The following is a 12336-nucleotide window of genomic DNA, read 5'->3' on the forward strand; positions in this document are numbered from 1 at the left end:
CCATCTCACTCCAACCTCCTTCCAGGGAGATGTGGCCAGTCCTGAAGGCCACTAATTAACCTATAGGCCACCAAACGGACTTGAGGGCCACCAAATAATCTGAGGCCATCAAATGGACCTGAGGGCTGTTCAAAGTCAGGGCTGGGCTGGTTGTAGACATCACAGCAGGCTTCTGGTGGTGATGTTCCAGGGTGGGGTTCACCTGTCCTAAAATCTCTTCTCTTGGGCCAGAGCCTCTGCTCCCACCGTGGCTGCTGCTGGAGCCCCCTGAGTGACACCAATGTGCCCTGGTGCTTCTTCTCCTCAGACCATGGCTACAGAGTGGATGGGGACCTGGTGACCACACAGCAGGGTGAGTTGGGTTCCTCTCCTCTCCTCTCCTCTCCTCTCCTCTCCTCTCCTCTCCTCTCCTCTCCTCTCCTCTCCTCTCCTCTCCTCTCCTCTCCTCTCCTCTCCTCTCCTCTCCTCTCCTCTCCTCTCCTCTCCTCTCCTCTCCTCTCCTCTCCTCTCCTCTCCTCTCCTCTCCTCTCCTCTCCCTCTCCTCTCCTCTCCTCTCCTCTCCTCTCCTCTCCTCTCCTCTCCTCTCCTCTCCTCTCCTCTCCTCTCCTCTCCTCTCCTCTCCTCTCCTCTCCCTCTCCCTCTCCCTCTCCCTCTCCCTCTCCCTCTCCCTCTCCCTCTCCCTCTCCCTCTCCCTCTCCGAACCTCTCCCTCTCCTCTCCCTCTCCCTCTCCTCTCCTCTGATTGTATGATTCTGTGATCAAGCTGGTTGGCTTTGTATGGTCCCTTCCCACCACCCTTCCCTGCTTGGTCTCCTTCCCCACCAGGGCTGCAGGCTACCCTGACCCGGCTCCCCTCACCGTCACTTTTCGGCCATGACATCAGCAATGTTCTCCTCACCATGGAGCACCAGACCCCAAACCGCCTTCACTTCAAGGTGAGGCTCTCAGCCCCTCTCTGGAAAGGTTTTGTCCTCCCTGCTTCAACAGGAGAGGTTCCACAGGTGGCTCAATTCCCCTTCCCGCTCTGTGACCCTACCACTCAAACCCAGCCTTGTTCCTCCAAGGATTTTGACCAAAAGAGGCTTTTTTTTTGTGTGCCAAAAAGCCAGGAGGGTTCATGGTTGAAGAACTCCAAAAACCTTTAAAAGATACAGATTTTATATTTCTTTTTTTTTGCTTTTCCCTTTTCTTTTCCTTTTCCCTTTTCTTTTCCTATTGTTTTCTTGTTCATCTTCTTGTTTTTCCCTTCCCTTCCCTTCCCTTCCCTTCCCTTCCCTTCCCTTCCCTTCCCTTCCCTTCCCTTCCCTTCCCTTCCCTTCCCTTCCCTTCCCTTCCCTTCCCTTCCCTTCCCTTCCCTTCCCTTCCCTTCCCTTCCCTTCCCTTCCCTTCCCTTCCCTTCCCTTCCCTTCCCTTCCCTTCCCTTCCCTTCCCTTCCCTTCCCTCCCCTTCCCTTCCCTTCCCTTCCCTTCCCTCCCCTTCCCTCCCCTTCCCTCCCCTTCCCTCCCCTTCCCTCCCCTTCCCTCCCCTTCCCTCCCCTTCCCTCCCCTTCCCTCCCTTCCTCCCCTTCCCTCCCCTCCCCTCCCCTCCCCTCCCCTCCCCTCCCCTTCCCTTCCCTTCCCTTCCTTCCCTTCCCTTCCCTTCCCTTCCCTTCCCTTCCCTTCCCTTCCCTTCCTTCCCTTCCCTTCCCTTCCCTTCCCTTCCCTCCCTCCCCTCCCCTCCCCTCCCCTCCCCTCCCCTCCCCTCCCCTCCCCTCCCCTCCCCTCCCCTTCCCCTCCCCTTCCCCCTCCCCTTCCCCCTCCCCTTCCCCTTCCCCTTCCCCTTCCCTTCCCCTTCCCCTTCCCCTTCCCCTTCCCCTTCCCCTTCCCCTCTCCCCTCTCCCCTCTCCCCTCTCCCCTCTCCCCCTCTCCCCTCTCCCCTCTCCCCTCTCCCCTCTCCCCTCTCCCCTCTCCCCTCTCCCCTCTCCCCTCTCCCCTCTCCCCTCTCCCCTCTCCCCTCTCCCCTCTCCCCCTCACCCTCTCCCCTCCCCTCTCCCCTCCCCTCACCTCTTCTCTCCTTTTCCACCCCCTGCCTACTTCCCATGGGAGACTCACCCTCAGATCTGGCAAAAGTGGAAAGTGCTCTTTTCATCTGCCCAAACAAAGAGGCTGAGCAGGCTTCATTTTGCCTGTGGCAGGTTGAGAGAGGGCTTAGCTCTCCCTCCTCCACAGAGTAAGAAAGCACAGCTAGCCCAGTCGAAGGAGCAGAGCTATATATTTACAAGCATGTGTGGCAAGCAGGTTATATACAACACAATATATACAGGTATGTTGGATCTTGACCACTTCTTGGGTTGCTGCTGTTTGGACAACAGCTGGGGGTCACCAAGTTAGGTCTGGATGGCCCTGATGGAACAAGTCACTAATTACTAAATGTCTTCTTTTGGCCTTCAAATCACTTTGCCCTTTGACCTCATTTTGGCCTTTCTACACATCTAGATCACCGACCCCAACAACCAGAGGTTCGAAGTCCCCCATGAGCACGTGGGATCTTTCACTGGTACAGCAGCTTCCAACCTCAGCTACAAAGTTGAGGTCCAATACAACCCCTTTGGCATCAAGGTGACCAGAGTGAGCACTGGGAAAGTTGTGTGAGTAAATGTTGGGATGTTTGTATCTCAAAGTGTGGTGGGCTTCATGATGATGATGGTTGTGACCTCAGAAGGTGCCTTCTTGGGTGCAGGAAATGTGGTCTGGACGATTAGGGAGTGAGGTGGAGGCCAGCTGGCTGAAGGGAAGCAGTCAGGGAGTGGTGGTCAATGGCACAGGGCTTAGTTGGAGGCCTGTATTCAAAGGAGTCCCTCAGGGATCAGTACTGGGACCAGGACTCCAGTATCTTCATCAAGAACCTAACTGAGGGCACAGAGGGCACTGCCAGCCAGTTTGATGATGGCACCAACCAGGGAGGAGTGGCTGACACCTCCTCAGACTGTGAATTGAATAAAATGTAAGTCATTGGATTCAATAGAATAGAATAGAACAGAACAGAACAGAACAGAGCAGAGCCTGGCTCCATCCTTCACATTTTCATGAGCATGAATGAGGTCACGGCTCAGGGCTCCTCTGCTCCAAGCTAGGGAGCCCCAGCTCCCTCAGCCTGTCCTCAGAAGGCCTGGGGATGTTTCACCTGCCTTCAGCATCTTTGTGGTTCTGTGCTGCACTCTCTCAAGCAGTTCCCTGAGGTCTTTCTTGAGCTGAGGGACCCAGAACTGGACACGATAATCCAGATGTGGCCTCACCAGAGTGGAAGGGGAGGACAACTTCTCTTGACCTACTCCCCACACCCCTTCACTCCACCCCAGGATGTCACGGCCTTCTTGTCCACAAGGGCACATTGCTGACTCGTGGTCACCTTGTCCACCAGGACATCAATGTCCTTTTCCCCAGAGCTGCTCTCCAACAAGCCCCCAACCTCTACTGACCTGCTTTGGCCAAGAGACAAAATAGACAGCATCAAGTATCACACAGTATCACAGTATCACAGTAACTAAGGTTGGAAGAGACCCCAAGGATCATCAAGTCCAACCTGTTCCAACAGACCTCACAACTAGATCATGGCACCAAGTGCCACATCCAATCTCCCCTTGAACACCTCCAGGGACGGCGACTCCACCACCTCCCTGGGCAGCACATTCCAATGATGAACGACTCGCTCAGTGAAGAACTTTTTCCTCACCTCGAGTCTAAACCTCCCCTGGCACAGCTTGAGACTGTGTCCCCTTGTTCTGGTGCTGGATGCCTGGGAGAAGAGACCAACCCCCTCCTGTCCACAACCACCTTCCAGGTAGTTGTAGAGGGCAATGAGGTCGCCTCTGATCCTTCTCTTCTCCAGGCTAAACAACCCCAGCTCCCTCAGCCTCTCCTCACAGGGCTGTGCTCAAGGCCTCTCCCCAGCCTTGTTGCCCTTCTCTGGACACGTTCAAGTGTCTCGATGTCCTTCCTAAACTGAGGGGCCCAGAACTGGACACAGTACTCAAGGTGTGGCCTAACCAATGCAGAGTACAGGGGCACAATGACTTCCCTGCTCCTGCTGGCCACACTATTCCTAATGCAGGCCAGGATGCCATTGCCCCTCTTGGCCACCTGGGCACACTGCTGGCTCATGTTTAGGCAGGTGTCAATCAGCACCCCCAGGTCCCTCTCTGTTTGGCAGCTCTCAGCCACTCTGACCCCAGCCTGTAGCTCTGCCTGGGGTTGCTGTGGCCAAAGTGCAGCCCCTGGCACTTGGACTTGTTAAATGCCATCCCATTGGACTCTGCCCATCTGTCCAGTCGGTCAAGGTCCCTCTGCAGAGCCTTTCTACCCTCTAACTGACCAACATCTGTTCCCAACTTGGTGTCATCTGCAAACTTGCTGATGACTGACTCAATCCCCTCATCCAGATCATCAATGAAGATGTTAAAGAGGATGGGGCCCAGCACTGATCCCTGGGGGACGCCACTGGTGCCTGGCTGCCAGCTGGCTGTGGCACCATTCACCACCACTCTCTGGGCTCGGCCCTCCAGCCAGTTCCTAACCCAGCACAGAGTGTTGTGGTCCAAACCACGAGCTGACAGCTTAGCCAGCAGTTTACTGTGGGGGACGGTGTCAAAGGCCTTGCTGAAGTCCAGATAGACTACATCCACAGGCCTCCCCACATCCACCAGACGGGTCACCTGATCATAGAAGGAGATCAGGTTGGAGAGGCAGGACCTGCCCTTCCTAAATCCATGTTGGCTGACCAGCCTCTCTAATGTAAAGGGTTAGGGGTCTTGGGGTGTTAGGGGTCTCATGGTGTTGGTGCTACCAATGGACCCAACCTTCACGATCAACATTTTCATGCTGCCTTTTGGTGTTTCTCCAGCTTTGACACCACCATTGGTCCTCTGCTCTACGCTGAGCAGTTCCTGCAGCTCTCCATCAGACTCCCCAGCGGCAACATCTACGGAGTGGGTGAACACGTCCACAAGCAGTACCAGCATGACCTCAACTGGAAGACCTGGCCCATATTCAACAGGGACACAGCTCCTTTGGGGGTATCTTCTTCATTTTAGCACATTTTCCTTTTGATATTCAGGGAAATTCTGGATGGCAGCTGTGGTTGGAGGTTTAAGGAGATCGGCTGAGGCACAGAGAGAAGACTCCAGGGGGACCTTAGAGCTGCTCTCCAATAGCTGAAGGGATCCTACAGGAAGGCTGCAGAGGGGCTTTCCATGAGGGTGTCTGGAGATAGGGCAAGTGGGAATGGTTTGCAGCTGAGGGAGAGTAGGGTTAGACTGGAGTTGAGGAAGAAGTTGTTCAGAATGAGGATAGTGAGACTCTGGAGCAGGTGTCCCAGGGAGGTGGTGGAGGCCTCCTCCCTGGGAGTGTTCAAGGCCATGTTAGAGGAGACCTTGGGCAGCTGAGTCTAGTTGAGAGATGTCCCTGCCCATTGGTGGGGAGGTTGGAGGAGATGAGATCTGAGGTCCCTCCCAACTCAACTCATTCTGGGGTTCTCTGAAACTTCCCCCAGTGTTTAGGTCAATTCCCTCAGATTTTGAGGTTTCCTCAAAGCTGGGGCAAATTTCCCCCGCATTTTCAGCTGGATTTCCTCCAATTTGAGTTAAGTACCCCCCAAATTTCCAGGTAGATTACCTGAATTTAGGCTCAATTGCCCCAAATTTAGGCCTTCAATGGAACTGAAGGAACTTGGAGACATTCCCACCAGTGACAGAATGAACCCCCTGAGGTTGTCCTGGGTGCTTCTGAGCAGCTGTGTCCACACCTGGTGAATTTTTCTGCCTTTTATTTTTGCTGTGTGAATTTTTTTAACCAAATTCTCTCTTTTTTTCCTCCTTTTTTGGTTTTTTTTTTCCCCCCCTTGAAGAACATGGAAAATTTATATGGTGCTCAGACCTTCTTCTTGTGCTTAGAAGATGAAAGTGGAGCCTCTCTGGGTGTCTTCTTGATGAACAGCAATCCCATGGGTAAGGGAAAAAAAATGGGTTTCTTTCTTTTTTAAATCCTGGGGGGAAAAGAGATGTTTTAAGGAGAAATTTGACTTCCTTTAGGTGAAGGAACTGGCTGGAGGGCCGAGCCCAGGGAGTGGTGGTGAATGGTGCCACAGCCAGCTGGCAGCCAGGCACTAGTGGCATTCCCCCAGGGATCAGTGCTGGGCCCCAGCCTCTTTAACATCTTCATTGATGATCTGGATGAGGGGATTGAGTCAGTCATCAGCAAGTTTGCAGATGACACCAAGCTGAGAGCAGATGTTGGTCAGTTAGAGGGCAGAAAGGCTCTGCAGAGGGACCTTGACCGACTGGACAGATGGGCAGAGGCCAACAGGATGGCATTTAACAAGTCCAAGTGCCAGGGGCTGCACTTTGGCCACAGCAACCCCAGGCAGAGCTACAGGCTGGGGGCAGAGTGGCTGAGAGCTGCCAAACAGAGAGGGACCTGGAGGTGCTGATTGACAGCTGCCTGAACAGGAGCCAGCAGTGTGCCCAGGGGGCCAAGAGGGCCAAGGGCAGCCTGGCCTGCATTAGGAAGAGTGTGGCCAGCAGGAGCAGGGAGGTCATTGTGGCCCTGTGCTCTGCACTGGTTAGGCCACACCTTGAGTCCTGTGTCCAGCTCTGGGCCCCTCAGTTTAGGAAGGACATTGAGTGACTTCAAGGTGTCCAGAGAAGGGCAACAAGGCTGGGGAGAGGCCTTGAGCACAGCCCTGTGAGGAGAGGCTGAGGGAGCTGGGGTTGCTTAGCCTGGAGAGGAGGAGGCTCAGGGGAGACCTCATTGCCCTCTACAACTACCTGAAAGGTGCTTGTAGCCAGGAAGGGGTTGGTCTCTTCTCCCAGGCAACCAGCACCAGAACAAGAGGACACAGTCTCAAGCTGCGCCAGGGGAGGTTTAAAATGAGCGAGTTGTTTGTCATTGGGATGTGCTGCCCAGGGAGGTGGTGGAGTCCCCATCCCTGGAGGTGTTCAAGAGGGGATGGGATGTGGCACTTGGTGCCATGGTCTGGTCATGAGGTCTGTGGAGGCAGGTTGGACTTCAATGATCCTCGAGGTCTCTTCCAACCTGAGTGATGCTGTGAGACTGTGAAGGAATGCCGAAAACCACTGCTGCAAGCTCCAGGAAGAGTTTTGGCTTTCCTTGCATACATTTTGCTTGTTTTTCCTCTCTGGGGTTGCCATCAGAGGCCTCTGAGGCTGCCCCCAGCTGATTTTGTTTCCCCTCTCAGAGGTCGCCCTGCAGCCAGCGCCGGCTGTCACCTACAGAACCATCGGGGGAGTGCTGGACTTTTATGTCTTCCTTGGGGACACCCCTGAGCAGGTGGTGCAGGAGTATGTGAAGGTAGGGTGGTGAACACCAGCCCAAGGCATCCTCCAGCCTTGGAGACACTGAAGGACAGTCCTGGGTGATGGAGCACTGAAACAGGCTGCCCAGAAAGGTTGTGGGGAGGTCTTCTCTGGAGGCTCTGGATGATCAGAGGGCTGGAGCACCTCTCCTGTGAGGAGAGACTGAAGGAGTTGGGGCTGTTCAGTCTGGAGAAGAGAAGGCTCCCAGGTGACCTCATTGTGGCCTTCCAGGATCTGAAGGGGGCTCCAAGAAGGCTGGGAAGGGACTGCTCAGGATCTCAGGCAGTGATAGGACTGGGGGGAATGGAATGAAGCTGGGGGTGAGGAAGAAGTTCTTCCCCATGAGAATGGTGAAGCCCTGGAATGGGTTGTCCAGGGAGGTGGTGGAAGCCCTGTCCCTGGTGGTGTTTAAGCCCAGGCTGGATGAGGCTCTGACCAGGCTGATCTAGTGTGGGGTGTCCCTGCCCATGGCAGGGGGGTTGGAACTGGCTGATCCTTGTGGTCCCTTCCAACCCTGACTGATACCATGAGTCTGTGAATTCTGGGCATCTGCCCCCCTCACATCAAGGCAAGTCAAGACACATCAAGGCAAGTCAAGACACATCAAGGCAAGTCAAGACACATTAAGGCAAGTCAAGACACATCAAGGCAAGTCAAGACACATCAAGGCAAGTCAAGACACATCAAGGCAAGTCAAGACACATCAAGGCAAGACAGGAGATGATGAGATGAGACAGGATCTTTACTGATAATAGCAGATCCCTGAGCCTTGACATTATGCCTGCACTGACAGAGATAACTGATTCATGGAAAGAAACTCAGAGGAGGGAAGGTCAACCTTGCCCAGGGCCTGAAGCATGTGCTGTCCAAAGTGCTGAGGTGCTGGCTCACAGTGCCTTCCATGTGCTCTTGCAGAGTGACAGAGAGCCACTGTTCACTTTGAATATACCTGATGACAGAAACAGAACTCCGAGGGAAATGAGCATACCCTTTAAAACCCAGATAGCAAAAGGGGCAGCTGGAAGCACAAAATCATGTCAGGCAGCACGGCAACTTCTGAAAGACCACAAATGGGACAAGCTGGGGAGAGGCTGTTGACAAAGGCATGCAGCAATAGGACGAGGGACAATGGTTTTAAGCTAGGGGAGGGCAGATTTGGGTTGGACATTAGGGAGAGGTTCTTTTCTATGAGGGTGGTAGAACATGGGGGTAGGTTGCCCAGGGAGGTGGTGGAGGCCCGATATTGGGAGGCATTCAAGGTCAGGTTTGATGGAGCTCTGAGCAACTGATCCACCTGGGGATGTTCCTGCTGGACTAGATGACCTTTGAAGTTCCCTTCCAACTCAGTGCATTCTGTGAGTCACGTTTGGGGTTTGGGCAGCAAAGAGAGGACAGAGAAGCACCTCCCCGAGGGTGACTGCACAACTTGGTTCTCAGGCCGAGCCTCTGGATTGAGAGAGAAGTGGGGAATGCAGGGAATCAGACCCAAAGGAGGGTGCTGACACCACTCTGTCTGATCCCCTCCCCCCCCAGTTCATTGGGCTGCCAGTGTTGCCTTCCTACTGGAGCCTGGGATTCCAGCTGAGCCGCTATGATTACAAGTCCCTGGACGAGGTGAAGGCTGTGGTGGAGCGGAACAGAGCCATCGGCCTCCCTTACGTGAGTAAAGACCTCAGGTTTTGCTCCTCCTCACCTGGAGCTGGTTTTACTGGCAGCAAGTTTGCTCCTCAAGAAGTTTTGACCTTGGCTTTTCCACCTCAAGAGGCTTTTTGGATTCAAATTTGGATCTCAAGGCCCTTTTTTTGGGGGGGGGGGGGGGGTGTCAAAATTTTCACCTCGTGAAGTTTTTTTTGGCTTCAAATGGCCAATTTCCACCTCAAGAAGATTTTGGGCTTGAAATTTCTTGCCTCAGTTAGGGTTTGGACTTCAAATTCCCATCTCAGGAACTTTTTTTTTGGGGGGGGGGGGGGGTGGGGCTTAAAATTTCCATCTCAAGAAGTTTTTGGCTTCGAATTTCCACCTCAGGAAGTTTTTCTTGGCTTAAAATTTCCATCTCGAGACGGTTTGGGGTTAAAATTTCCACCTCGGCAAAGCAGCTCTGGGGAGGAGCTGGAAGGTGTGGTGGGCAAGATGCCATTCGTGGGCCAGCAGCGTCCTCTTGTGGCCACAAGAAGGAAGGCTTACAAACAGCTTCAGGTGCCCACATCCAGCCGAGGCCGGAGGGGATGGTGGCAGCTGCTTGTCTGGGCAGCGTGTTGAGAGGACCTGCTGTGGCTGGAGCCCCTCATGTCCCATCTGAAGTCCTGTCTGCTGTCCCAGGATGTCCAGTACACAGACATTGACTACATGGAGGCAAGGAAAGATTTCACCTACGACAAAGAGAAGTTCAAAGACCTGCCCAGCTTCCAAGCCTACCTGCACGATCATGGGCAGAAGTACATCATCATCCTGGTGAGCACTCCCTGATGCTCCTCCTTCTCCTTTCCTCCTCCTCCCTTTCTTGTCCTTCTTCTCCCTTTCTTGTGCTTATTCTGCCTCTCCTCCTCCCTCCCTCCCTTTCTCCTCCTCCTCCCTCCCTTCCTCCTCCTCCTCCCCTTCCTCCTCCTCCTCCCCTTCCTCCTCCTCCTCCCCTTCCTCCTCCTCCTCCTCCCTTCCTCCTCCTCCTCCCCCTTCCTCCTCCTCCTCCCTTCCTCCTCCCTCCTCCCTCCCTTCCTCCTCCTCCTCCTCACCCCCTCCCCGTCCTCCTCCTCCCTCCCCCTCTCCCCCTCCCTCTCCTCCTCCCTCCCTTCCTCCTCCTCCCTCTCTACCTCCTCCTCTTCCCTTCCTCCTCCTCCCTCCCTTCCTTCCTCCCTCCGTCCCTCCCTCCCTCCTCCCTCTCTTCCTCCTCCCTCTCTTCCTCCTCCCTCTCGTCCTCCTCCCTCTCTTCCTCCTCCCTCTCTTCCTCCTCCCTCTCTTCCTCCTCCCTCCCTTCCTCCTCCTCCCTTCCTCCTCCTCCTCCCTTCCTCCTCCTCCTCCCTTCCTCCTCCTCCTCCCTTCCTCCTCCTCCTCCCTTCCTCCTCCTCCTCCCTTCCTCCTCCTCCTCCCTTCCTCCTCCTCCTCCCTTCCTCCTCCCTCCTCCTCCCTCCCTTCCTCCTCCTTCCTCCTCCCTCCCTTCCTCCTCCCTCCTCCTCCCTTCCTCCCCTTCCTCCTCCTCCCTCCCTCCTCCTCCCTTCCTCCCCTTCCTCCTCCTCCCTTCCTCCTCCTCCCTTCCTCCCCTTCCTCCTCCTCCCTTCCTCCTCCTCCCTTCCTCCTCCTCCCTTCCTCCTCTTCCTCCTCCTCCTTTCCTCCTCCCTTCCTCCTCCTTCTCCTCCTCCCTTCCTCCTCCTCCCTTCCTCCTCTTCCTCCTCCTCCCTTCCTCCTCCTCCCTTCCTCCTCCTCCCTTCCTCCTCCTCCCTTCCTCCTCCTCCCTTCCTCCTCCTCCCTTCCTCCTCCTCCCTTCCTCCTCCTCCCTTCCTCCTCCTCCCTTCCTCCTCCTCCCTTCCTCCTCCTCCCTTCCTCCTCCTCCCTTCCTCCTCCTCCTCCCTTCCTCCTCCTCCCTTCCTCCTCCTCCCTTCCTCCCCTTCCTCCTCCTCCCTTCCTCCTCTTCCCCTCCTCCTCCTCCCCTTCCTCCTCCTCCCTTCCTCCTCCTCCCCTCCTCCTCCTCCCCTCCTCCTCCTCCCCTCCTCCTCCTCCCCTCCTCCTCCTCCCCTCCTCCTCCTCCCCTCCTCCTCCTCCCCTCCTCCTCCTCCCCTCCTCCTCCTCCCCTCCTCCTCCTCCCCTCCTCCTCCTCCCCTCCTCCTCCTCCCCTCCTCCTCCTCCCCTCCTCCTCCTCCCCTCCTCCTCCTCCCCTCCTCCTCCTCCCCTCCTCCTCCTCCCCTCCTCCTCCTCCCCTCCTCCTCCTCCCCTCCTCCTCCTCCCCTCCTCCTCCTCCCCTCCTCCTCCTCCCCTCCTCCTCCTCCCCTCCTCCTCCTCTCCTCCTCCTCCTCCCCTCCTCCTCCTCCCCTTCTCCTCCTCCTCCCCTTCTCCTCCTCCTCCTCCTCCCCTCCTCCTCCTCCTCTTCACACAGCCGTGGTGCCCCAGTTAACCTGTTCCTGCCCTGATCTCTCCACATCAGGACCCAGCCATCTCCATAGAGCCCCTGTCCGATGGCTCCCCGTACCTGGCCTACGAGAGGGGGCAGAGCAGGGGCACCTGGGTGAACGAGTCCAACAGCGACACACCATTGATTGGCCAGGTAATGCCCCCAGGGCAGAGACCCCAGACCCCCTTTGCTTGGGGCTGGAACAACTCCCATGGCCATATCCTGGTGGTTTTGTTAAACTTCCCTCTTTTCAGGCTATTTCCTGGGGGGGAGGTGGGGTGGGGTGGGGGACACTGTGTTTATAATTTGGGGGGGGGGGGGGGGGGTTATATGTTGGCTTTTCCAAGGGAAATGGAGCAGTTCTGAAGGGCTGGGGGCGAGGGTGGCCAGGTCTATTTGCTGGCACCAGGATTCCCCCTCCACAGCTCCCAGCATGGGTTTGTAATCCGGCAAGGACCGTGGCAAGATGCTGAGAAATGGCCACAGGTGGACACAAAAGGAGTTTGGAACTCAGCACTTAACAGAGACACTTTCTGCCTTCTGAGGGTGTTAGTAATAAGAGATTCAGAGACCCCCACCTCAAACACTGAGTCCAGTTCTGATGTCTCCAGCATAAGAAGGACACAGAGCTGTTGGAGAGAGGCCATAGGAGGCCACAAAGGTGATCCAAGGGCTGGAGCACCTCTGAGGGGAGCACTGAGGCAGCTGGGGGTGGTCAGCCTGGAGAAGAGAAGACTCCAGGGGCACCTCAGAGCTGCCTTCCAATAGCTAAAGGGATCCCACAGGAAGGCTGCAGAGGGAGTTTCCATGAGGACAGGACAAGGGGGGATGGTTTGAAGCTGAGGGAGAGCAGGGTTGGACTGGATCTTAAGAAGCTCTTCAGTATGAGG

General features: G+C 55.8%; 1 protein-coding gene across 1 annotated transcript in view; it reads left to right on the forward strand.

Annotated features, from left to right (window-relative positions):
• Window positions 1–231: 231 nt before the first annotated feature.
• The window catches only part of LOC104308979 (maltase-glucoamylase), a gene marked incomplete at its 5' end in the record, with an annotated part of 68869 nt that continues 56764 nt past the window's right edge, over window positions 232–12336 (forward strand). Inside the window, 9 exons of the mRNA XM_054179553.1 lie at window positions 232–352; window positions 825–934; window positions 2474–2625; window positions 4878–5049; window positions 5880–5979; window positions 7230–7342; window positions 8881–9006; window positions 9667–9798; window positions 11480–11599. Of these exons, the coding sequence (XP_054035528.1) occupies window positions 232–352; window positions 825–934; window positions 2474–2625; window positions 4878–5049; window positions 5880–5979; window positions 7230–7342; window positions 8881–9006; window positions 9667–9798; window positions 11480–11599 (1146 nt within the window). The remainder of the gene's footprint in view (window positions 353–824; window positions 935–2473; window positions 2626–4877; window positions 5050–5879; window positions 5980–7229; window positions 7343–8880; window positions 9007–9666; window positions 9799–11479; window positions 11600–12336) is intronic.

The sequence above is a fragment of the Dryobates pubescens genome, unplaced genomic scaffold (genome assembly GCF_014839835.1).
Source record: "Dryobates pubescens isolate bDryPub1 unplaced genomic scaffold, bDryPub1.pri scaffold_80_arrow_ctg1, whole genome shotgun sequence".
NCBI classification, from domain to species: domain Eukaryota; kingdom Metazoa; phylum Chordata; class Aves; order Piciformes; family Picidae; genus Dryobates; species Dryobates pubescens.